This window comes from Myotis davidii, unplaced genomic scaffold (genome assembly GCF_000327345.1).
Source record: "Myotis davidii unplaced genomic scaffold, ASM32734v1 scaffold573, whole genome shotgun sequence".
NCBI lineage: Eukaryota > Metazoa > Chordata > Mammalia > Chiroptera > Vespertilionidae > Myotis > Myotis davidii.
In genome coordinates, this window is record NW_006285997.1 from 4,700,109 (window position 1) to 4,722,879 (window position 22,771).

The following is a 22,771-nucleotide window of genomic DNA, read 5'->3' on the forward strand; positions in this document are numbered from 1 at the left end:
CACCAGCCTGGTCGTGGCGGGCGGCTGGCCGAGTCCCCCACCCCGGGCCGTAGGTAAGCCGAGGTGAGGGAGTTGTGGTCCCCCCCTCCTAGGCCGGCCTGGGCCCCTCCGGCCCGGTGCCGGAAACACGCCAGGTGAGGCCAGAATGACCTGCTCAGCGGCCCGTGGCCGCCACTCACCCCGCTGTGGACCTTTGCTCCGCCCTTCACAGCCGGCGGTGGCGGTCTCGCCCTGGCGTGTGGCCGAGGAAACCCGCAGCTGGCGGGGCCCGCAGCCGGGGACAGACCGCGAAGGCTGGCTCTGCCTTGACACTCAGTCCGTCTGGGAAGAAAGCAGCCTCGCGGAGGAGAGCAGAGGAGTCTGCTTCCTGCTGGTGTGCAGTTTAAAACGGACCTTGTTTTGTGTCACTTCTGCATAATGTGAAATCTGATGAGGCATGACTGTTATTTTAGCCATCTTTCATAGGATTTGCATGTGTGACAAAAACCAAGAACACGAGCGGGCTTGCTCGGCTCTCCCAGACGGCCCTCCCACCCTTCTCTTCACCGCCGGGCCGGTGGGTGGGTGGCGGATGAGAAGCTAAGAACTTGAGGGCCTAGTAAGCGCTTTGAAACCCCCTAGGGCGGTGGTTCTCAACCTTCCTAATGCCGCGACCCTTTAATAAAGTTCCTCATGTTGTGGTGACCCCCAATGTCATTGTTACACATTGAACATAATGAAAGCACAGTGATTAATCACAAAAACAACATGTAATTATATATGTGTTTTCCGATGGTCTTAGACGACCCCTGTGAAAGGGTCGTTCGACTCCCAAAGGGGTCGCGACCCCCAGGTTGAGATCCGCTGCCGTAGGGTCTGGGGGACACCCGCCTACCCCAGGGCAGGAGCTGAGAGAAGAGGTGGCCAGTGGGACTGGGCAGAGTGAAAACTCAGAGAATGGTTTAGTCCAATGGTTCTCAACCTGTGGGTCGCGACCCCTTTGGGGGTCAACGACCCTTTCACAGGGGTCGCCTAAGACCATCGGAAAACACATATATAATTACATGTTGTTTTTGTGATTAATCGCTATGCTTTAATTATGTTCAATTTGTAACAATGAAATTGGGGGTCACCACAACATGAGGAACTGTATTAAAAGGTCGTGGCGTTAGGAAGGTTGAGAACCACTGGTCTAGCATGTTTACCAAAGGCCCAGGGTGGGCTGAGGTCTGCACAAGGCCCTGGCATGCAGCAGGCACAAGAGACACGGAAAAGTGACCCCTTTCCTTCTGGCCATGCCGCGAGAAAAGGCCTGTTTAGGGTATCAGAGGAGCCTGACCCATGGAGCCAGAACAGACGTAGGAAAGAGCTGAGGCCCCACCACCACCACCACCAATCCCAGGCTCAACCAGCAGGTTGCTGCCTCTAGGAGTCGTTGGCTTCCCCTGGGGAGTCTAGGCTCCTCTGCATAAACTGCCTCAGTTCCTTCTGCTACACACACTGAAGGACTTTTTTTTTTTTTTAATATATTTTATTGATATTTTACAGAGAGGAAGGGAGAGGGACAGAGAGCTAGAAACATCGATGAGAGAGAAACATCGATCAGCTGCCTCCTGCACACTCCCCATTGGGGATGTGCCCACAACCAAGGTACATGCCCTTGACCAGAATCAAACCTGGGACCCTTGAGTCCACAGGCCGACGCTCTATCCACAGAGCCAAACCGGTTAGGGCCCCACTGAAGGACTTAACGGCCAACACAGCCATCCTTCCTTTTGCTCTATCAGAAGTAGGTTCTCTCTCGCCTCCAGGGATAAACCTGCCCACCCGGTGCTGTGGATCCCTTCCCTGGGGAACCTCCTGCCTTTGTTCTCTGTCTCCTGAATGTCCATCTTACCCCTCTTCCCACTGTGAGTTTCTCTACTTCATGTCACATTCAGAGGCTGACACGGGCCAAATAAACAAGGGTGCAGCGGCCCGGCGGCTCCTCATGCTGCTGCAGCAGCAGTGTGGCCTTCCAACCCAGCAGCCCAGCTGTGGGCAAACTACGGCCGGATCCGGCCCGCGGAGCCGAAAGAGCGGAGGGTTCTCTTGCTCTCCCCTCCGCTCCTTCACCAGCAGCAGTGTTAACATGTATTAGTTCACACAAACACTCCATCCATGCTTTTGTTCCGGCCCTCCGGTCCAGTTTAAGAACCCATTGTAGCCCTCGAGTCAAAAAGTTTGCCCACCCCTGCATCAGCCCTTTTGAACTCTCAGACCACTGGGTCTCAGCCTCCCACCTGATGGAGTGGCTGGCCTTTGTCAATAGTGCAAAAAAACCCAAAAGCTTCAATGTTCATAGAAACGTAGGTTTATTTTCATAGAGACATCCTGAACACAAAGGACTAATGACATGGCAATCGGCTCCTAAAATATTTGCTGCTAGTATTAGTGGAGAGAAATGGTGCGCCTGCGTGTAAGGCGTGTAAGGGAAATGAATTCAATACTATTATAGTAATCATTAGTGAATGCTGTAGTTCGTTATTAATGAATAGAGGCTCAGTGCATGAATTCGTGCACAGGGGGTCATCTTGCCCAGTCCCGACAGGGACCGTGGGAGGTTGGCCAGCGTGGGAGGGCTCCAGGGCGTGTCCAGCCCATCTTGGCCAGTCCTGATCTGCCCCCAGCAGCAACCTGTTGGAGTATCTGCCCCCCTAGTGGTCGGTGCGCATCATAGCGACTGATCAAGCTGTCAACCGAATGGTCAAGCGGTTGGTCAGACACTTAGCATATTAGGCTTATATATATAGCTTATGTATAACAGGATATTGTAAAAATTAAATTATGAAATTTTTATTAAAAGTTTCTTACATACCTTTATATTGGCTGGGCTGCAAAAATATTCATTGTGGACCGCAAGTTTGACATGCATGCTCTGCTTAGAGACACAGCCAAGCCTTTGCCCTCCCATCCCAAAGCGTAACCCTCCCTTCCCACCACTACTGGCATTGCAAGTACCACTTATTCCACAGCCCGGGGCTCCAGCTTCATCCACTGACCTTTGACCTTATCGATCCTTTCTGGAAAACCTCCTGGCTTCCCTAACATCACTTTATGTTTTTCTTTGTCTCCCTCCTTTGCCTGTCAGTCATCTTTGAAGTCTGCTCATTCTCCACCCTCCCCACAGTGTCGGCATTGCCGGGGCAACCACTCTCCAGTCTTTCCCTCTGGCATTTTCCTGCAGTTTCTAAGGAGACTTTTACATGGATCCATATCTTTGGCTCAGAGCATTTTCCCTCCGTTTCTAAGGAGACTTTTACATGGATCCATATCTTTGGCTCAGACCTGTCTCCTGACCCATGTATCTGTCACATCTATTCCTGAAGATTTGTTACAGAAGAACCTTAAAATCAGTATCTCTAAAACTGAACTATATTAATCATAAGGGAATCCCTTTGTATCTCTTCCTTGTCCTCCATCTCTACTCAAGCAGAATGTGCCTCCTGAATAGCTCTTCAAACGTCCCCTCCCCTCTAGTCCCTCTGCATTACCTGCTCCAGCCCTTACCTCCTGCTTCCCAGAGCCGAGCCTCCAGTGTGGCCCCGCTGCCGGGTGTGCAGCCCGCCCGAGAGTCTTCGTCTTGTAGCTGTCCTCAGATGTGTGTTTGTCACCTGTTGTGAGAAGTGTCACAGTAACTTCTCACTAATAAAATGCTGAATATTTTATATTCATTGAGTTTCAGCGTTGGCTTTTTACAGTGTCAGCCTCACTATCATCTGATGTGCTTCAGTGGAAGAGAATGGTGATTACGTGGCAGTGACTGCATAAAATCCTGGATCTACCCAGGAGATAAGGATCCTGAAGCAGCAGCCTAAAGTATGCGACTCCTTACAAGACTGAATCTGAATTCCACTATCATAGACTAGATTGACCTCAAGGTCAGCCCGAGGCCCCCTCCACAGCACCTCCCACCACTTGCCTTGCTTCTGTGCCATGAGCCCATTTCCAGGATGTCTTCTTGTCATGAGCTCCGAGTGCCAGCAGGAAGTTACTCTCCTGTATTCGAATCTTTAGGGTACGGTGCTGACTCATAGTAGACACCGTGGAACCTGGGCTCTTGCCCCTAATTTGTTCTAGAAGGCTGTTAGAGAAGCGATTTTTTTCCATTATAAATAATATAAATTGAATTCGTTCCAGACCCCCAAAATGATTCCCCATTAACAATACAGTACATGCCTAATGTATTGTTTAATCTGTAAATAAACACTTCTTAAATTTACCAAACTATCCCCTACTAGCCTTAAATGAATTTTTCATATATCACTGCCTCTGAAATGCTATCACCAGCTAACTGCTTTTCATTTATCCAATCAACAACAGTTTTTCTGCCTTTTCAATTGTCTGTGATTGTTGTTTTGTGAGCACTTCCACACCCTTAGCAACATTAGCACTTTTAAAAATATTTTTAAAAATTTATTTCAGAGAAAGGGAGTGAGAAGCATCAATAATGAGAGAGAATCATCCATCAGCTCCCTCCTGCACACCCCCTACTGGGGATCGAGCCTGCAACCCAGGCATGTGCCCTGACCTGGTTTATGGGTCTATGCTTAACCACTGAGCCACACCGGACCAGGCACAATATTAGCACTCTTGATGGCCTTTGTCTGCTTTTAAAGTTGTGCTAATCCTCGATTTCAACAGCAACAAAAGCATTCTCTACTTAGTTGCCTAAGAGATGCTTTTTGTCATGCTCACGTATCAGTATGAAAGGGTTGTCAGGTCAAAAACACATTTTGATTGAAAACTAAAACATTTTTTTTCTATGAACAACTTGGTTGAGAACCGAATAGTTTGAGATAGGGGACATTTGAGAAACAAGGTGTGATTGTATTTGATGATTTTTTATAATTGATCTGTAGAATACAGATAACTTGAGGGAACAAGGCTAATGGGGGAACAAAATGGGATTGGTGTGGCCCTAACACGCAGGATCTTTCCTTTTCTCTACCATCGTCGGTGAGGGCAGGGCACATGCAGGCCTGGTTTCAGTATCTGGTTCTGTGTTCCCGGTAATGAGGAAGCCTGCAGATTGCTTCTGGAGGCCCAGTGCCAGCTCTAGTCTTCCGCTCTGCCACTGACCCAGAGTGGTAACTGACCATCACGTTACCACTCTGGGTTTCTGTTTCTTCAATCATAACATAACTGAGGGAAGTCCCCTCCAGTTCTCACATCCTAGAGCACTTTTTCTGGGACCAGGATAGTGTCTTGCATCTCATTCGTACCTTTATTCAGCCGCTCCACAGTGTCACCTTCCAGGGGGATTCAAACGTGATCTGGTGTAAATAATGTAAATTGAATTAATCCATTCTAGACCCCCAAAATGATTCCCCATTAACCTTTCTTATATATAATACATGCCTAATGTATTGTTTAGTCTGTAAATAAACACTTCTTGCCCTGACCGGTTTGGCTCAGTGGAGAGAGCGTCGGCCTGCGGACTCAAGAGTCCCAGGTTTGATTCCGGTCAAGGGCATGTACCTTGGTTGCGGGCACATCCCCAGTAGGGAGTGTGCAGGAGGCAGCTGGTTGACGTTTCCCTCTCATCAATGTTTCTAACTCCCTCTCTCTTCCTCTGTAAAAAATCAATAAAATATATTTTTAAAAAAATTAAACACTTCTTAAATTTATCGAACTACCCCCCACTAACCTTAAATGAATTTTTCATACATCACTGCCTCTGAAATGCTGTCATGAGCTCTTGCATGATGGGCATGAGGCCATTGCCTCTTACTCCTTCTGAGGCTCTTCCAGCTGGAGGGAGCCTCTCAGTGTGGCATTGCCCACACTCCTGCCTGGGCAGAGTCCCACATGAGCCCCTTCAGTGGGCTTGTCACCTGCAGAGGCAGTCCTGCATCCCTGGTGATCCTTAATGGTCAGTGTCACTCAGGGTCAGAATGTACTGGTTTTAAATCTTGTTTAGCCAGCATTTCATTCTGCTCTGAAAAGAGGAAGACTATTTCCTTCCTGAAGTTTCTTAAATCCTCTTTCTCTGAATCTTCTCTCTCCTGAGGAAACATCCTACCTCAGTAGGCTCTTTCAATTTCCTTTCTTCTCTCCACATATTTCTCTTCTGATGTCTTCATGTCACTTTCCTTTTGAAAGCTCTGGATTTGACCTAATCTCCAGGAAAATGAATGAGGGGGAAGGAGTTAAGGATTATGCCTAGGTTTGGGGTCTGAGCATCTGGGTGGACAGATGTCTGTTTGAGTTGGCTGTAGAAAGAGCAGGTGAGCCAGAGAGAGGCTGGACAGTAGCTGGTGTGTAAATGCAGTCCCAGGTGGGGAGAAGGTGTGGAATGAGAGAAGATAATCTCTCAGGAAACATCATTAAGGGATAGACAGAGGGAAAAGGACCAGAATCTGAAGAGGAGGTGCAGATGAGAGGAAAACCAAGAAAATGTGTCCCAGGGCTGTGAGGAGACAGTCTCCAAACGGAGGCCGTGGGCAGGTGCTTCAGTTACAGAAAACTCCACTGGGGTCACTGGGGGCCTTGGCAAGAGTAGTGACTAGGAGCAGTGGGGGCCAGAGACAGAGATGAGAAGATTTTGAGGGGAACAAGAGGTGACAAACTATAACTATCCCTTCAAGAGTGTCTCTGACAGAGAAAGGAGAATGAGAGGACATGAGGGGGCCAGAGTCACTGGCATTAGGAGCTATCCCACCCTGTGTTCTCTGCTGGAGGATGACTTTTAGAGAAGAAATGTCAAAGGAGTTGAGCCAGGCCTTTGGCCTAGGAAGTCTCAGGCTGCATCACCCCTGAATGAGCTGTGTTACCTATTTCTGGTGGCCCGCCGTCTGCCAGGTACAACCAAGTGCTCAGGATGCAGAGGCTGGTAGGCCCTGCCCCCTCCTGGCTTGCACTTACAGTCTCTGGTGCCTGCGTCTCTATAGGGAAACATGACTCCTTGGCAAGGTCATTCTCCCTGAGGTCTCCCAGCCTTGGCGCCTGCCTCTTCATACTATATTCCCGCGCTGATTCTACCTGTTGTGAGTGAATCTTATTCAGGTCTGTCCCTACATATGCATGTAGTGGCCTTGCCTGCTGTATATTGTGTCCACCACACAGGAGAATTGCCAAGTGCGCACTAGGTTCTCAATAAACATTGAGAGAAAAAAGAGAAACACCAGTTAGTTTGGCAAAGAAGGTGGACACAGAAACCACTAATGTGCAGAGCGCTGTGGGGATTTGAGCTGAGAGCTGCGCCATTGGGTCTGGGGAGTGAATGGCAGCCTTCTCCAAGGAGGTTGAGGTCTTGAGAGTTTTGTCTTGGGGCTGATTTCATATTATCTCTACACCTTTTGTCCTCTGCTGTCTTCTCTCCCCTCAGGGCCTCACCTTCCCCCTCAGTGTTCTCCAGAGGAGTAGGGCAACTCAGAGCCATTCTTTTCATCTTGCTTTGCAGACTGGGCCCATCTTGTTTCCCCAAGTTCCCACGCATGTTGGAAGTGGAAAAAATTAAAAAGCCCCCCCAGGAGACATACACCCTCAGGATCTGTCCCCCCATGACCAGACCCCAGAGTCCAGCTGCCACAATGACTTCTCCTGGCTCTGAGTTCAACACCAGAGCTACCAACACCTTTTGTGGACGTGGCTGGGGTGCCAGGGAGGACCTGCCAGAGACTGGGGTCAAAACCTCAGCCCTGGTCTGTCCCCTGGGGTAGACACGGAGGAGAAGGCCAACAGTGGTCGCAGAAAGATCAGACCGTCTGGCTCCCAAAGGGGAGTGGGGGATCTTCCCCTGCGAAGGAAGAGACCCCACTTCCTCCCGAGCGGCTTTTCGGTCGCCTCACTGATCAAGTTTCCCTGGAGGAGCAGGAGGAAGGCACCTTGGGCCAATGCATCCGCAGCAGGAAGAGAAGAGCCTGCACACGGGGGAGGCCTGGTTTTCACTCAACTAGTGCAAAGAGCCAGGCCAGCCGGGGGCAGAATAGGCCAAAGGGAGACTGAACTCTGTGTTGTAAAATCTGGGCTTGGGCAGGAGCCCTCTGTGCAGCCTGAGGAGGTGTCCAAACAGAAGGCCCGTCAATGGAGAGAGGTGAGGCAACTGGCAGGAAAGAAGTCAAAAGCCCCACAGCTCAGCTCTAGCCCGGCCCCTTCTACCCCAGTGATGGGTCAGAGGTGGGCCAGCCTAGTGAGAATGAGAAGGTGAGGCAAGCTGACATCCTCAGGGCCTGTCTGGACAGAGAGGTACGATGCCTCAAGAAGTGGAAGAGGCATTTGCTTCCTAGTGGGGAGAAGTCATCCCTGCTGAGCCTCCAGCAGTCACCCTGCTTGAAGAAGCTGGTCAGAACTATGAAAGAGACCAAGGACTGGGTTTCTCAAGGGCATTCCCCAGGCACTCCAGACACCCAGGTCAGAAGCCCGCGTTGGATGTCAGACGGTTCTTTCCCATTGACTGTAAGAACACCTGCCAAGTCACCTGTACTCTGTGTCACGCCACCATTAGACAAGGCAAAATTAAGGGGCAGTCCAAAACCTCAGGCCTGGTGTGTCCCCTGGTGAATAAGAATGGGCTGGGGAGGGAAAGAAGGCCAATTGCAGCCAGTCCAGGGAGAAGGGGCAGGGGTGGTGGAGAAGCAGAAGGGCCTACCTGCAAGGGCCACCAGCCTTGTCCACGAGGGTCTCCCATCATCAGGACATTGCCCACACGACATCCCAGAAAACAATGACAGGCAGTGGGCCCCAGGGAGGCGTGAGCACTGTTACTGACTCACACCCTGCCTTCCGCCCATCAAAGATGAATCTGCTGCTCCCCCAGTGGCAGTCAGGACCGAGGTGGCATATATGTTCCCAAACCCTCCCGTTCTCAGGCCTTGCACCAGAGCATTGCTGAGTTACTCTGCAGCTTGGCATTGCCTCTCTCCTTTTTTCCTTCCGTGCCCTTCAAAAGGTTTATGACCCAGGTTGACCCTTGCTACTACCTGCCATCTCCATCCTCTGATAAAGCCTTGCCTCTGCTCCGCGAGGCGATGGGCGACCAGGTGCTTCGGGAGATGCAGTGGACTGAAGGCAGCCACATCCACCTGGCCCTGTCTCCGGCAGCTCAGGAAGTGGTCCTAGAGGACTCTGTGGCCATCACTGCCCACTGTGGGGGGTGATACAGCCCCATAGCTGTCAGGCGGTGTCAGGAAGCCCCAGGAAGCAAGCAGTGCTCTGGGTCCGAGGCCTGCCCCTGGAGAGCACTGGAGGACAGGCAGCAGGAACTACAGGAGCAGCTCACCCTGTAGCTGGGCCATGACTCCCTGCAACCAGGCTGCCCAGTATCAAGCGGCTGCCCCAACCTGGAGCAGGCAGTGGCGATGGGGGGCTACACCCACATTCCTTGCTTTGCTCACTGCTTCAACTCTTAGGTGAGAAATTTTCTGTGTCACCATCATAGTGTCCAGATCATCCAGATGGCACAGCCAGGCCATCTGCAACCATTTCCAAGGCTCTGCAGAAGCCCGGAGGCTCCTCATGCAGCTGCAGCAGCGGTGTGGCCTCCCACCCATCAGCCCTTTTGGAAGCTCTCAGACCACTGGGTCTCAGCCTGCCACCTGATGGAGTGGCTGGTGGAGCACAAGCGGCCACTGCGGGAGTATGGGGAGAAGCACCAGCTGGGGAAGGCCAGGTGGCCCTTTCAGCCATGTTTTGGAGCCTGTCGGAAGCCTGATCAGGCTTCTGCGGCTCTCCCAGATGGTGGTCCAGGAGGCGAGCAATCTGCCGGCTTCTTTAAGTCAGGGGCTGCCGAAACTGCGCTCCCAGCACATCTTCCTGGAGCAGGATCAGAGGCACTTTGAGGAGCAAAGAGGTGGGCAGATGGGTGCAGCCATCCAGTTGGCCCTGCTGCTCTGTACAGACTGTCAGCTCAGTGAGCTCTTCCACCATGAGGAGTTCATGCTGGCGACTCTACTGGACCCCCGCTTCAAGGGCCAGATTGAGGCCATCCTGCCTGTGGGGGCCGACATTGACCACTGGAAGCAAGTTCTCATGTGCAAGGTGAAGGAGGTTATGGTGTCTGAATACTCCTTGTCTCCCCCACCCTTCCTGCAGAACCCCAAGGTTATGTGGACACCACCTGGAGTGGCAGTGTAGCCAAGGGCCCCGGGGCTGAGGGGAAGGGCCAGAAGGAGCCTGTGTGCAGAAGCAGTAGATCTGGGTCTTTGCTGCTGGGCCAGAGGGAACATAGCTTGCTGGAGCAGCTGGAAAGTGTAGGGCGGCTAGCATCCCAGAGAGACAGAGCTTCACTCCCCACCGAGAACCACCTGCCACAGTCATTGTCAAGAAGTACCTGTGTGAGAACAAGACAGTTGGCGCCCAGGAGGACCCCTTGGCTTACTGGGAGAAGAGGCAGGAAGTCTGGCCTGCCCTGGCAAAACTGGCCACTGTTTCTCTGTCCTGTCCTGCTACCAGCACCTTTTCTGGAAGTGTCTTTGCCTCCCTGGATAGTCCCACCATCATAGAGAGTAACTCCCCTCTCCCAGTGGAAACAGTTGAGCATCTCTTCTTGAAGACCAATCTGGAGAATTTCCCCAACTGTGCCCCCTCTCCTCTTATCTTCCCCAGTGGGGACCTGGCCTAGGGGGACTAGACCAGGGATGCCCTCAAAATCTGCCTGGAGACACTTTGCTGTAGATGAAAGGAGAGAGCAGATGTTGCATCTAGGCTATCAGACAAGGCAGCCAGAATCTTAAGCCCATTTGAGAGGAATGGGGACAGTTTCTCAGTTCTTTGTTTGTTTGTTTGTTTTATATATTTTTTATTGATTTTTTACAGAGAGGAAGGGAGAGAGATAGAGAGTCAGAAACATCGATGAGAGAGAAACATCGATCAGCTGCCTCCTGCACATCTTCCACTGGGGATGTGCCCGCAACCCAGGTACATGCCCCTGACCGGAATCGAACCTGGGACCTCTCAGTCCGCAGGGCGACGCTCTATCCACTGAGCCAAACCGGTTTCGGCGTTTCTCAGTTCTTGACAGATTGCCTTGTTTATTTTTTTTTGGTCTGGAAGGTAGGATTTTCCACCTACCCATTGCTTAATTTATTTCTAGCACTATGTGCATAGGGAAGGTTTACCCTGTTATGCTATACAGTTTTATAAGCATTAATGCTCTTTTGAAATATTGGTAGTTATTAAGGGCCCAACATGCAGCTTATCTATGTATGTCAAGGTATACTTGCCCTTAGAGTTCTGCTTTTTCTCTTTTTTAAATCCTCACCCGAGGATATTTTTCCATTGATTTTTAGAGAGAGTGGAAGGGAGAGGGAGAGACAGAAACATTGATGTGAGAGAGACACATCGATTGATTGCCTCCCACACATGCCCTGACCAGGGCCAGGGATTGAAACTGCAACAGGCACATGCCCTTGACCAGACGCTAACCTGGGACCCTTCAGTCCCCAAGCTGATGCTTTATCTATTGAGCCAAACTGGCTAAGGCGAGGTCTGTTTTCTCTTGAGACAGGGACAAGGGTTGTGGGGTGCTGGCATATATACTCAGTGGGATATATATTCAGCCACGTGGGTGAGTTATGAAAGCTCTTTCTGAAACTGCTTTCACGTAGAAAGAAATAAACCCTGAGATAGAGTAGTCCTTTTAAGAGGGAGGTATATGCACGCAGTCTTCTTAGGGTCTGTACTTTTTCCTCTTAGACCCCATGGTGGCTGGAGAACTCTGATTAATAGGACTGCCCAGCTACTGAAGAAGAGTGAATTGAGGAGGGCTGAGGCACTCATTCTTTAGACTGTTTTTACCTATAGTTTGTTTCCACACTGCTGGAGACCTGGGGTTTCTTCTTTTCTATGGTGTTAGCTGTCTCAGAAAGCTCCCATGCTCACCAGGCTCTAGGTGGCTAAGTATATATTTCACCCACACGTCCCCTTGTCCCTGGCCACTTCTAGAGGTCAAGTCCCTATCTGGAAGCCAGAAAGGCTGTGTATCAGACCAACTAGTAATGGACCGCCTAGAGCAGCGGTCACCAATGGGTGGTCTGTGGACCACTGGCGGTCCGTGAGGCCCAAAAGGTTGGTGACCACTGGCCTAGAGTTCCAGCAGGGCAGAGTGCAGGAACTGAGCAGGTAGGATCCAGGAACTGGTGGCTTCAGGTGGGAGAGGAAGGAGGTGGGGAGGGAGACAGTTGGAGCGGGCCTGTCACACCCCACAAGACCCAAATCTGGTTCTCCTGAGGTGCTGGACCACTAGGAGAGGTGGCGCTGAGGGGAAGTAGGTAGAGGCAGGGGGCGGTACTCAAGGCCTAACTTGCACTTTGGCCCTGAGGGTGAACCTGGAGGCCTGCCCCCAGCCTCCCCCAGAGGGGTTGTCAGTCTTGTGTCACTAAGACTGATTCACTTTAGGGCATTTGTAAGTTGCTGAATATGAGGAATCAGGAAAAATTAAACATAATCCTTTCACTCAACCTCTGTTAATACATTGACATACTTCCTTTATTTTGAGATCATACCCCCGGGACTAGTTAGTATTCTGTATTTTCATTTTAATAGTACATAATGTACTACTTATATAAAGCTTTGTAGAGATCACATTTAATGGTTGGAGTAGCATGATTTGAATGAAAGTCTGGCCTCCAGGTTGTGTAGGACATGACTCCTCTCCCCCAGCTGTTAGGAGGGCATGTCACAGACTTCCCAAGGTGAGGCTTGTGGGTGAGTGGCTGGGATTGTGGCTGTACTCCCCCCCCATGCTGACTCCAAATCAAGTGCATTGGGTAGTAAGATCAGGGCATGGGCTCTGGACCTCTAGGTGCCTGCCTCCCTTAAATGTACGTGTGGCTCAGACTTGAATGAGCACCACCTAATAGTGTCTTAAGACCCTGGGGTCCTATCCCTCTTTCCAAATTCTGATGAAGTGGGTTGGGGGTGGGGGCGAGAATGTGATGTGCCTTAAAGTTGCCCTAGGCAGTTCTCAGGAGAGGTGGTGCCCTGTGCTGTTTGGCATCGCTGAACTGGCTCTGGTGTTCTCGGAGAGAGAGAGGCTGGAATGGAGGAGCAGGCATGTGAGGGAGCTGGGGAGTGAAAGGAACATGATGAGACACAAGTGTGATGGTCCTAAGCTTGGGCAGAGCAGTGGTTCTCAATGGGACATTTTTGTTCCTCAGAGGACATTTCGCAATATCTGGAGACATTTTGGTCGTCACGGCTTGTGGGTAGAAACAGGAATGCTGCAGTGAACAAGACAGCCCCACAACACTTAGTGGCCCTGAATGTCAATAGTGCCAGGATTGAACCCTGCTCTAGACTGGGACGTGGAGGAAATGGGTGAGGAAGGTCCCCAGTTCACCAAAGTGGCCTGGTGCCTGTCCCCTGAGGCTGCTCTGGTTTGAACCATTTCTCCCCTAGACTTAGCTCTGCCCTGGCTGGCTCCTGGGCATCATTTTCTGGCCCATTTCCTACATAGGTAAACTGACACTCAGCGGATAGGCCTCCCCGTGAGACCCGAGGGTCATTGTGTCTTAGTCGCTGTCTCATCCGTGTCACCAAGTTCTTGGTGCAGACTCACATGTTGGGCCAAGAGCCTCTGTTGGCCCATTTGCATAACAAGACCAGGAGGACTCCTGTTTTTAGAGAAATGTTGACAGGTGGGGGTGGGGAGTCATTCTCCCATTGTGCAGAGCCTGCTGCTGGCCGGTGCATCACAGCAGGTGGGTTTGGACAGATGGGTAGACCAGACCTGTCTGGTTGAGGTGTACAGGTTTGTGATAAGATGGGGACCATGAGAAGAGCAGAGGTTGTTGCACAGGTGGGACACGTGGTGCTGTTGTGTAACCGCAGGCGACGGGGTGATACCCACGGATGCTGGAGGGCATGGGTCTTGGTAGGCCTGATTTCTAGCTTCATCATGATCTTTCTGCCCCACTATTTCCTCTTCTGTGAAAAGCCTTCATCCCAGCTTTAAGGTGGGATGCAGACACAGAGTTCTCTCTGTCTCCCCTGCTCTGCCCACTCCCCTTGATCTTTCTCACCCTTTGTAGCCACCATGTTCATCTGAACAATCACCCAGTTCCTCAGGGCATCATGCCCTCCCCATCACAGGCTGCTGTGGCTCACCTCTGTCTGAGAATGCCCCTGAGTCCAGTGTGGTGTTTGAAGTGTTGATCATCCTCTCCTTGAAAGTTACGATTTCTCCCTCTCGCTGCTCAGCCATATCCTCATTCAGCCTCACAAAGGTTGGTGTCCTGAATTCCGCCCTTGACCTCTCCGCTGTACACCAGTGAATAGTGACCACTTTCATTATCAAATAATGCACGTCTGGGGAGGATTGGGGAGGATATGGAAATTCCTGCAGAGAGGCCTACAGATAATGGAAGAGGCCTGTGTCCCCAAAAGCCTGGCCAGCTGTGCCACACGCTCTCACCAGGCACCTGTGTAGGTCATGCCTTCAGCCTAGAGCATCATCTGTCTCCTAAGCCCAATGCCACATGGTCACCTCAGACAAGGTCTTGCCTCCTAGGCTGTCCCATCTGTGTCCTGAGTGTTTGAGAAGGAGTCCCTGCATCTAGTCACCTGGCCAGATCCGTGCATGTTTTACTATTCTAGACTCTCATCCCCCTGCATCCTCAGTGGGGTCCTGGTCTCACTAGTGCCTTTATGGCAGGTGTCTAGTGCCTCTTGAGCCCCCATGCTCTGGGCCAGAGCAGTTTTATCCAGAGGCACAAGGGACTACCTACTACCTGCTGGCAAAACCCAGCAGATCCTGTCTGTGTAGAGTGAACCAGGTTTCCTAGTAGATGCCTCCAGTCCCTTTTGGAAAGAAATGCGATCGAAATGAGACTTGCTGGAGAGTTGCAGACCAGAGGAGATCTAGATAGAGATGTAGGGACCCCCTTCTCAGAGATGGGACTGGGAGGGTAAGCGCTGTTAGTAGCCTTCCCAGCTTCCTGGCAGAGGAAGGGGAGGAGCTCTGAGCCTGGTTTCCTTGGAGAGGGGAAAATATTAAGTGGCCTTGATTATGGAAATGCAGACTTGGGAGTGTTGACACTCTGGGAGGCCCAGGTTTTGTCAACAGGAGTGAATGGTTCCATAGTTCTTTGCAGGCGTCAGTACATGGCCTGGGCCTGACCAAAGTCTGCAGAGTTGGGAAACTGCCATTTGGAGCAGAGGTCCCTTCTTGTTTTCCTCTGCTGAAACCTTGACCCCTCTGTGGGCGGCAGGACCCTCCCCAAGGCCTCCTCCCTCAAGCTCGTTCTGCACTGGCACCTGGGCTGCTGCTGTCCCACAGCCACTGGTGACTTGAAATGCCCCTACCCTGCCTTTCTGGAGCCAACTTTGGTGCCACCCTGCCCCTCCCTCCAGGATGGTCCCCACCTCTCCGCCTCCTTGCTTTCTTTGGAGATGATGTCATGTTTGCAGCCGGAACAGTGACTGATGCTGTTCTGTTGACACCAGAGTAAAGGACTAGTGTGGACAGGTGTGGTGAGCATATTTGGAGCAGTGGCGTGGAGTGCACGAGGTGAGGTGGGGGTCCGGCAGTGTTGCCTCTTATCCCCAGGCCTACCATCCCTTTCTTCCTTCTTCTCTAGTTTCCTGTCTAGGACCGAAGGCTGGTCCTCTGAAGGACCAGAGGTTAGAAACTGGCCCACATAATCTAGAAACCATTTTGAATTTACATTTTAAAAAGGTGCATCAGGAAATTTTAAAAATTATTTTTCTTTTAATTCTTTTTTGTTGAAAGTATTACGTATCCTCCCCCGCCTTCCCTCTGAGATTCCGCACTCTGACATCAGGAACATTTTTGAGTGAATAGAGCCAGGCCCCGTGCTTCTGTTTATGTTTGCATATGCAAGGCTCTCCCAGGGAGCGAACAAAGGAGCCTGGTGATGGTGGTGACCATTATCTATTAAAAAATATATTTAAATGAGTAAAAAGAAACACCTCAAAACTAATGAGAGATCATGAGTGGTTATGGCAAAAATAAAAGTATGAGATGTTGCTGTCCAGTGCAGATTGGGAAAATGGGGAGAATTGGTAACACGGGACCTGAATGCCGTCCGGCATGGCTCACAAGCTGAGTCGGCATGGCTCACAAGCTGAGTCGGGTCTCTCAGTAAGGTCTGGCCTGGCCCACCTCCCTCAGGGGGGCCCTTGGTCTTGTTGGGTCACCTGGGTTTCTGGCCCTGGTAGCAGAGTGGGTGGCACTTCATGCTGTCACCTGCTCCAGGGGCACAGAGGTGTTTAGGAGAGGCCTGCTTACTGTTGACCTATCTTTCCTTAGTGAACAGCCAGCTGGCCCCCAGACTGTCAAGGCCCAGACCACCTGGACTGACTTCGTCTCATGGAGCCTCAGGGTGAGAAGCCAGGAGAGGCCGAAGGGGTGCGCATCACCTCCCAGATGCTCAAGTCTTGCTCGGGCGAGTTTGCCCTGGAGTCCATCCTGCTGCTGAAGCTACGAGGCCTGGGACTGGTGGACCTCGGCTGCCTGGGAGAGTGCCTGGGTCTCGAGTGGCTGGATCTGTCTGGCAACGCGCTCACCCAGCTGGGCCCCCTGGCCTCCTTGCGCCAGCTGGCCGTTCTCAATGTCGCCAACAATCGGCTCACAGGGCTGGAGCCACTGGCTGCCTGCGAGAACCTGCAGAGTCTCAATGTTGCAGGCAACCTGCTGGCCGCCCCCAGCCAGCTGCAGTGTCTGGCGGGGCTGCGGGGCCTGGAGTACCTGCGGCTCCGGGACCCTTTGGCCCGGCTCAGCAACCCTCTCTGCGCCAGTCCCTCCTACTGGACGGTGGTCCGAGAGCTGCTGCCAGGCCTGAAGGTCATCGACAGTGAGCGTGTGACTGGGCGTGGCAGTGAATTTTACCAGCTGTGTCGGGACCTGGACTGCTCCTTACAGCCCAGCTCCAGCCCAGGCCCCAGCACCACTGAGGCCCAGCCCTGGGTGGAGCCAGGGTACTGGGAGTCCTGGCCGCCCCGGAGCAGTTCCATCCTGGAGGAGGCCTGCCGGCAGTTCCAGGACACGGTGCAGGAGTGCAGAGACCTGGACCGCCAGGCCGCTGACAGCCTGGCCCAGGCCGAGGAGCTACTCAGTCCTGCGGGTACCGCCTCATCCTTTGTCTTCTAATGGTGTCCCATGGCCCTGGACAGTGTGGCATAAGGGCATGGGGTCGGCACAGTGTGACCCAGCAGCCCACATCTCCCCTCCTGCCTCTGCACTTGTCTTCACTGTTTCATCACGCTGGTCACTGTCCCTGCAAACTGCGCTATTCATTTATCCCTGTTCCTAGGAGCAGACCCCCTCCCTCCCATTCCTACCTCAAGAAAATCCCTGTGTTCTTCAGGGAAGCACTTCTCCGGGGCTTCAAGCAGGTGTGAGGACCCTCCATTAGCAGCTGGCACTGTGTGTATGTCCTGCCACCTATGCCATACGCCTGGGGAGGAGGGTCCAGGCCTTTGTCTGCCACTCCTGGCTGCTCAGGCCTCAGACTGGTGGAAGAAAGCTGCTACTCCCTAAGAGTAAAGGTGGCAAAGGAAGGGATGGAGTGCCCCCCATCCCAGTGGTCCTGGAAATAGGTATGAGCAGAGCACAGAGCATGGACGCTGGCATTTTCCCCTTTCCAGATGTGCCTACCCGCCCGTCCCGTGTCTCCAGGGAGCCTTCACTGCCCATTCTAAGCCCTATTAAATATTTCTGTTTTAATTCTGTTGCATCAGTGCCTGTCATTTCAGGCTCATGAGCTCCTGAGAGCAAGATGATCCCTGCCACCCCTGGTCTCCTGTGGGAAGGAGGAGCACACACAAGCCCCTCCCCCGTTCTGGGTGTCCTGCTTTCTCCTGTGAGCTGCCCAGCCTCTCCGCACTCACCACCCTGCCAGCCAGCTGAGGGGAGAGGAGTGCGCAAAGCAAAGGGAGGAGAGAACAGCTCTGAGAGCATTTTTATTAATTTGGGGATCATTAGATGATCTTCCCTGGGCTGGTTCACTTGTTACATTCCACAGCTGTCCAGAAAACAGGACTGAATTCTAAAGGAAAGGAAAACAACATTTGGGTTTGAGGAAGACCGTTTTGGTCCTGGTCCCAGCTTAAGGAGTTCCTCCCCTCCTTCCTCCTGCAGCCCCTGCACCAGCCCTCTCTTCCACCCAACGCCCACCCAGGGCTGTCCCTGCTCCACTGTCCTCCCGCCCTCCTGGCTGCCTACCAGTCAGGGCCTCAGCCGGAGGCAGGGTGTTGGAGAAAGGCAAATTGTCCTGGGAAGTAGTATCTGTGGGCTCCTTCTTGGGCCTGCTCAATCCTGCTGCACTGGGCCTCCTGGTGCTCCTTGGGCCCCTGCCAGGGCCAGCATTGCTCAGGCCCGGGAGCAATGACCAGGAGGGCTGTCTGCCTCTGCCCAGTCCACCTTCACACCCCCAAAGGAATACCCCTCCTTTCCCCCTTCCCCATTTCACCTCTCCTTGACTTTCCTCACCTTTCTTCACCCTCTTCTCCTCCTCACCCCTCCTCATCCTTCTCAGCCCTCCTCACCCCTCTCCACCCTCCACTCCCTGCCCTTCCTCCATCCAGACTTCTGCCTCTCGACCTCCCCCACAGGCCCAGCCACCTCCCCAACCGCTCTGCTTCCTCCTTTGCCCACTCTTACCTGTCGAGTCTGCATCTCTATGGGGCAGTGGACCATCCGGTCCAGGACTTTAAACTCAGGGTTCAGCTTGATGCAGGCCAGGCATTTCCGCTTCCTCTGGGGAGAGAGGCATGGGGCGAGGAGGAGAAAGGGGTGAGGGGAAGCCGGTGGCCTCATGAGGGTGGAGGCTGGGGGCTGCCTGCAAGGGGGTCCTTTCCCCTGCAGGCCCTAGCAAAGGGGCGAGGGTCATGGAGACCAGCTGGTTTCAGGCCCCGCCCACCCTTGGATTGGAAATTTCAGAAGTCAAACTACCCTGCAGTTTTCAAAACGATGGGACTTCTGTTTATGTAGGCAGGAATCCTCCCCAAGTGACGCTCACCAGACCCGCTCTCCTGTCATCTGTTATATTTATTTGCATTTTCTTGTAAGGTTTTATTTGTAAACAAGGGTTCTGGTACAGACGTCTGGTATAACCTGGCCCCTCCTTTAACAGACGGTGGGACTGAGGCCTTTAGTTCAGGGTTGCAAAGCCACAGGGTTGGTGCTTGGCAGAGCTGAGCCTAGAAGCTGGATGGTTGCATTCCCAGCCCAGGGGTTCCCCAATAGCAGGTTTTGCCCCCAAGATGGTTGGTTACAGTCAAGCCCTGTTATGGATCAGACTAGGCTGGGCCATCTCCACTTGAAGACTCACAGAAGACGGAATTCACCAGGTCTGGGGCCAGACCAACCCGCAGCACGGGCTTCTGCCAGTGACCTGAAGCTTGGGGGAGGAACTCGGGTGATGTTGTCCTCCGTGCCAGTAGCCCACCTCTCCCTCCTTCTGACTCAGGCCCAGGCCCCCCACAGTGTCACACCCACAGGCTCCACAGAGGGGTCACCAACCTCAGGCTTCTTGCTGGATCTCCAACTAAACCCAATTCCATACACCTGCGCCCGAGCAAGTGCCCCCCCATCACACACACGTGTGCACATCTCCACTCACCCCATTGGGCTTGGCCTTGCACTCAGTTCTCTTCCAGTCCTTCTTCCCACAGCCTGTCTGCTGGAGCGTAAATTCCAGCCTCACAAAGGTCCCCGCCTGGGAGGGCTGCCGACAGACAAGACAGACAGACAGAGGAAGGCAGCAGCCAGTTGAGCAGGCAGAGCAATTCCTGGAATGTGACCTGTCCCTTCTCCCCACAGTGAAACAGCACAGCCCAGTTGGTGGCTGGCGTAGAGGCCTCTCTCCAGAGCCCGGTGCTGACAGAACCCAAGCACATTTGCACCTGCTTCCTGGGTCTCTTGGGGTGAGGCCCGAACCCCCTCCCTTCCAGGGGTCGTGCTGCTAACCTTGTCCATGGCGCTGTCCACACTGGTCTTCTGGAAGGCCCACTGCACTCGCGGGTGCTTATGGAATTCCTCCAGGGCCACCTGCAGGCCCTGGTGCTGGGCTGCTGTGAGCTCAGCCCTGCCCAAGCCCAGTGTGCCCAGCCACAGGGCCAGCAGGATCAGCAGCTGCCACATGATTTCACCTCAGTCACCCTGGTCCTGCAAAGGGTATGTTCTCAGCTCTTCATACCAGCCAAGGGAGCCACCAACCCCCTGGCCCTGCACTGGGGGTCGGGGAGGGGGGCATGTCTAGCAGAGCTTTCGGTAAAGATAGAGGGACAGGACAGGATGTAGCCCTTTGCCTAGATTCCCCTGGTATTCCCCTGCCTTTCACTCTTCCCTGCCCTGCCTTCCACTGTTCCCTGGATCCAGCTCAGCCTGGGTTTGGCCCTGCCCTGGGTAGATGCTGAGTAGGCTTTTGTCCTAGGCCAACCGCCAGGGAAACACTCTTGTTGCCCCTCCTTCCCTCCCTCCTCCCTCTTCCCTCCCAACCCCCAACTGCAGGGGGAAGAGGGCGCAGAAAGGAGGCTGAATATTCTGGAAAGATGTAAACACTTGGAGGCCAAAACAGGGCGGGACCCAGGAGGATGCTCACCCCTCCCTGCACAGGGGCTGCCTGTTGCCATGGGCCCTGCCCCTAAACCAGAGAAGGGGGTCCTGCCTGGCCCCCCCTTGGCTATCTCAGGCAGACCCTCCTCGTCTTTTTTCTGGGCCTTCCCCATCACCCCCCTCTCAGCCCCAGGGTGTTGCCTTAAAGCCAGGGCTCTCGGACAAGTTGACAAGCTTGGCCCTTGGCAAGATTCCCTCTTCCTGCCCCTCTCCTCTCCTCCCCCCTCTCGCCTCCCTCCCTCATCCAGCTGCCCCGGCCCCGCTCTCCCTCCTCACCTCCTTGCTGGTGCCTTGCGGAGTCTATTCTAACTTCCCGCGGCGACTTGGGGCTGTCAGCCTTTTCTCCCAGTCCCCGTGCCCCGCCCTCCCCTCTTCCGCTGCCCTTCGGTCCTGTGATCCCGGCCCTGGCCGCTCACCCCGGTGGGCGGTGGGCTGGCGGGGAGCAGGGCGTCCGGGAAGCCTGGGAAGCAGTGAGGCGAGGCCCAGGAGCCCTAGCTCTAGAAGGCCTTGGCGCTGAGGACTCCTCTTCCTCTTCCCCTCTCGCTATGGGACTGCCCTGCCCCTCCCCTGCCTCCGGGAAGGGCTGCCCTTTTCTTAGGCCCCTTGGAGGGACCAGTCTGAGACACTCATTTCAGGACATTCTTCCCAGAAATACAGACATCCTCAAACCAGATGAAGCCCTGAGGAATCAGGAGTCATTCAGTCCTCCCCACTCCCATGCACTAAAACCTACACACACACACACACACACACACACTCACACTCTAGAGGCCTGGTGCACGAAATTCATGCACAGGTAGAGTCCCTAGTGGCTGCAGGCTGCAGGCTGCAGGCTGGAACCTTCCTTCGTTTTGCACCACCCCCTGGTGGTCAGCACATGTCATAGCGAGTGGTCGGACTCCTGGTAGGTTGAACTCCCAGTCGGTCGAACTCCCGAGGGGACACTTTGCATATTAGGCATACACACACACACACACACACACACACACACGTTGATTTTAGAGAGAGGAAGGGGGTGGGGAAGAGAAAGAGAGAGAAACATCTATATGAGAGTGAGACATCCATAGTCTGCCTCCTGCACATCCCTTACCAGGGATCCAGCTGGAAACTCAGGCATGTGCCCTGACCAGGAATTGAACTGACAACCTTTTGGTGCACGGACGATGCCCAACCAACGGAGCCATACCAGCCAGGGCAGGCATCTTGTTTTGAGGTGACGCTGGTGTGTGACAACCTCTACCACCAGCACACAAGTCCAGCCTTGATCCTGTACGTCCTATCTTTAGTATTGGGAGCCTGGCAGGATCTGTGGTGGGATTCATAGGACCAGTGGGGAGTCAGGAAAACAGTGTCCAGAAATTGGTTCAATTCCTGCACAGCTGAGCAAATCTGAGGCAGCACTGGGACTTTGCCTATCAGTAACCAGGAGGACCATTTCTCTGCTTCCGGGCCCTGTCCTAATGCTGGACATAGAGGATCTCATTGAACTTCCAACCCCTGGAACTCCTGCTTCCTTCACTGCATAGAGGGATCAGAAACCCGACCTAGGGGTTGTTGTGAAGAGAAAATGAGCAAATGTATGGAAAGTGGCTGCTTGTGTTCTGGGTGCCAAGTGGGGTCAGAGGCTGAGAGCAACATTAGCCTGGTACCTTGGCTTTACCCTCCTGCTTTCATTTGGGCCATTGACCTCACCTGATTGCACTTCCACACGGGAAAGACTCTAGTCTCTGGCAGTGGTGGAGGGCCGGGATGTGCCTCCAATGCCCCAGCCTCGCTCTTGTCTCCGGTGCACCTGGTGCCTTCTGGTTCAGAGAGTCCTCAGGGTTCAGACTCACAGCCGTGGGCAAACTACGGCCTGCGGGCCGGATCGGGCCCATTCGGCTGTTCTATCCAGCCCACGGAGCCGAAAGAGCGGAGGGTTCTCTTGCCCTTCCCTCCACTCCTTCACCAGCAGCAGTGTTAACATGGCAACGTCGGGAAACACGGCCGCAGCTCCTTCTTCTGAGTCCAGTTTAAGAACCCATTGTGGCCCTCGAGTCAAAAAGTTTTGCCCACCCCTGGTTCAGAGGATGCCTTTTGCTCCCACAGATCACCCCACCCCGTAGGAACTCTGTTCAGTTACCACCATGCCTTCTGCACCATCTTATAAAACATGTCATGTGGCCCTGGCTGGTTTGGCTCAGTGGATAGAGCGTCGGCCTGCGGACTGAAAGGTCCCAGGTTCAATTCCGG

The 22,771-nt window shown here is 53.3% G+C and overlaps 3 protein-coding genes across 7 annotated transcripts; 2 read left to right on the plus strand and 1 right to left on the minus strand.

The window, feature by feature from the left end:
• LRRC61 (leucine rich repeat containing 61) lies at positions 1-17,647 on the plus strand. Of its 5 annotated transcripts, none has more exons than XM_015559718.1 (3): positions 1-53; positions 13,992-14,186; positions 16,232-17,647. In XM_015559718.1, the coding sequence occupies exon 3, from the start codon at positions 16,292-16,294 to the stop codon at positions 17,069-17,071; it is 780 nt and encodes a 259-aa protein (XP_015415204.1). In that variant the 5' UTR covers positions 1-53; positions 13,992-14,186; positions 16,232-16,291; the 3' UTR covers positions 17,072-17,647. The 5 variants fall into 5 exon arrangements, with proteins under 5 accessions (XP_015415204.1, XP_006757283.1, XP_015415205.1 ...); XM_006757221.2 differs by lacking the exon at positions 1-53 and adding an exon at positions 11,665-12,081; XM_006757220.2 differs by lacking the exon at positions 13,992-14,186.
• Positions 7,285-10,708, plus strand: ZBED6CL (ZBED6 C-terminal like). The gene is given in 3 exon segments (XM_015559717.1): positions 7,285-10,080; positions 10,083-10,263; positions 10,266-10,708. Coding segments are annotated over 3 exon segments (978 nt in total). The 5' UTR covers positions 7,285-9,600; the 3' UTR covers positions 10,583-10,708.
• Positions 17,648-17,856: 209 nt separating the features above from the next.
• On the minus strand, positions 17,857-20,909 carry RARRES2 (retinoic acid receptor responder (tazarotene induced) 2). The gene is made up of 6 exons (XM_006757222.2): positions 20,816-20,909; positions 19,892-20,089; positions 19,545-19,649; positions 18,584-18,679; positions 18,146-18,273; positions 17,857-17,969 (listed from the first exon to the last, which is right to left on the minus strand). Exons 2-5 carry the CDS (start codon positions 20,063-20,065, stop codon positions 18,157-18,159), a joined length of 492 nt encoding a protein of 163 aa, XP_006757285.1. The 5' UTR covers positions 20,066-20,089; positions 20,816-20,909; the 3' UTR covers positions 17,857-17,969; positions 18,146-18,156.
• Between the last annotated feature and the right edge of the window lie 1,862 nt (positions 20,910-22,771).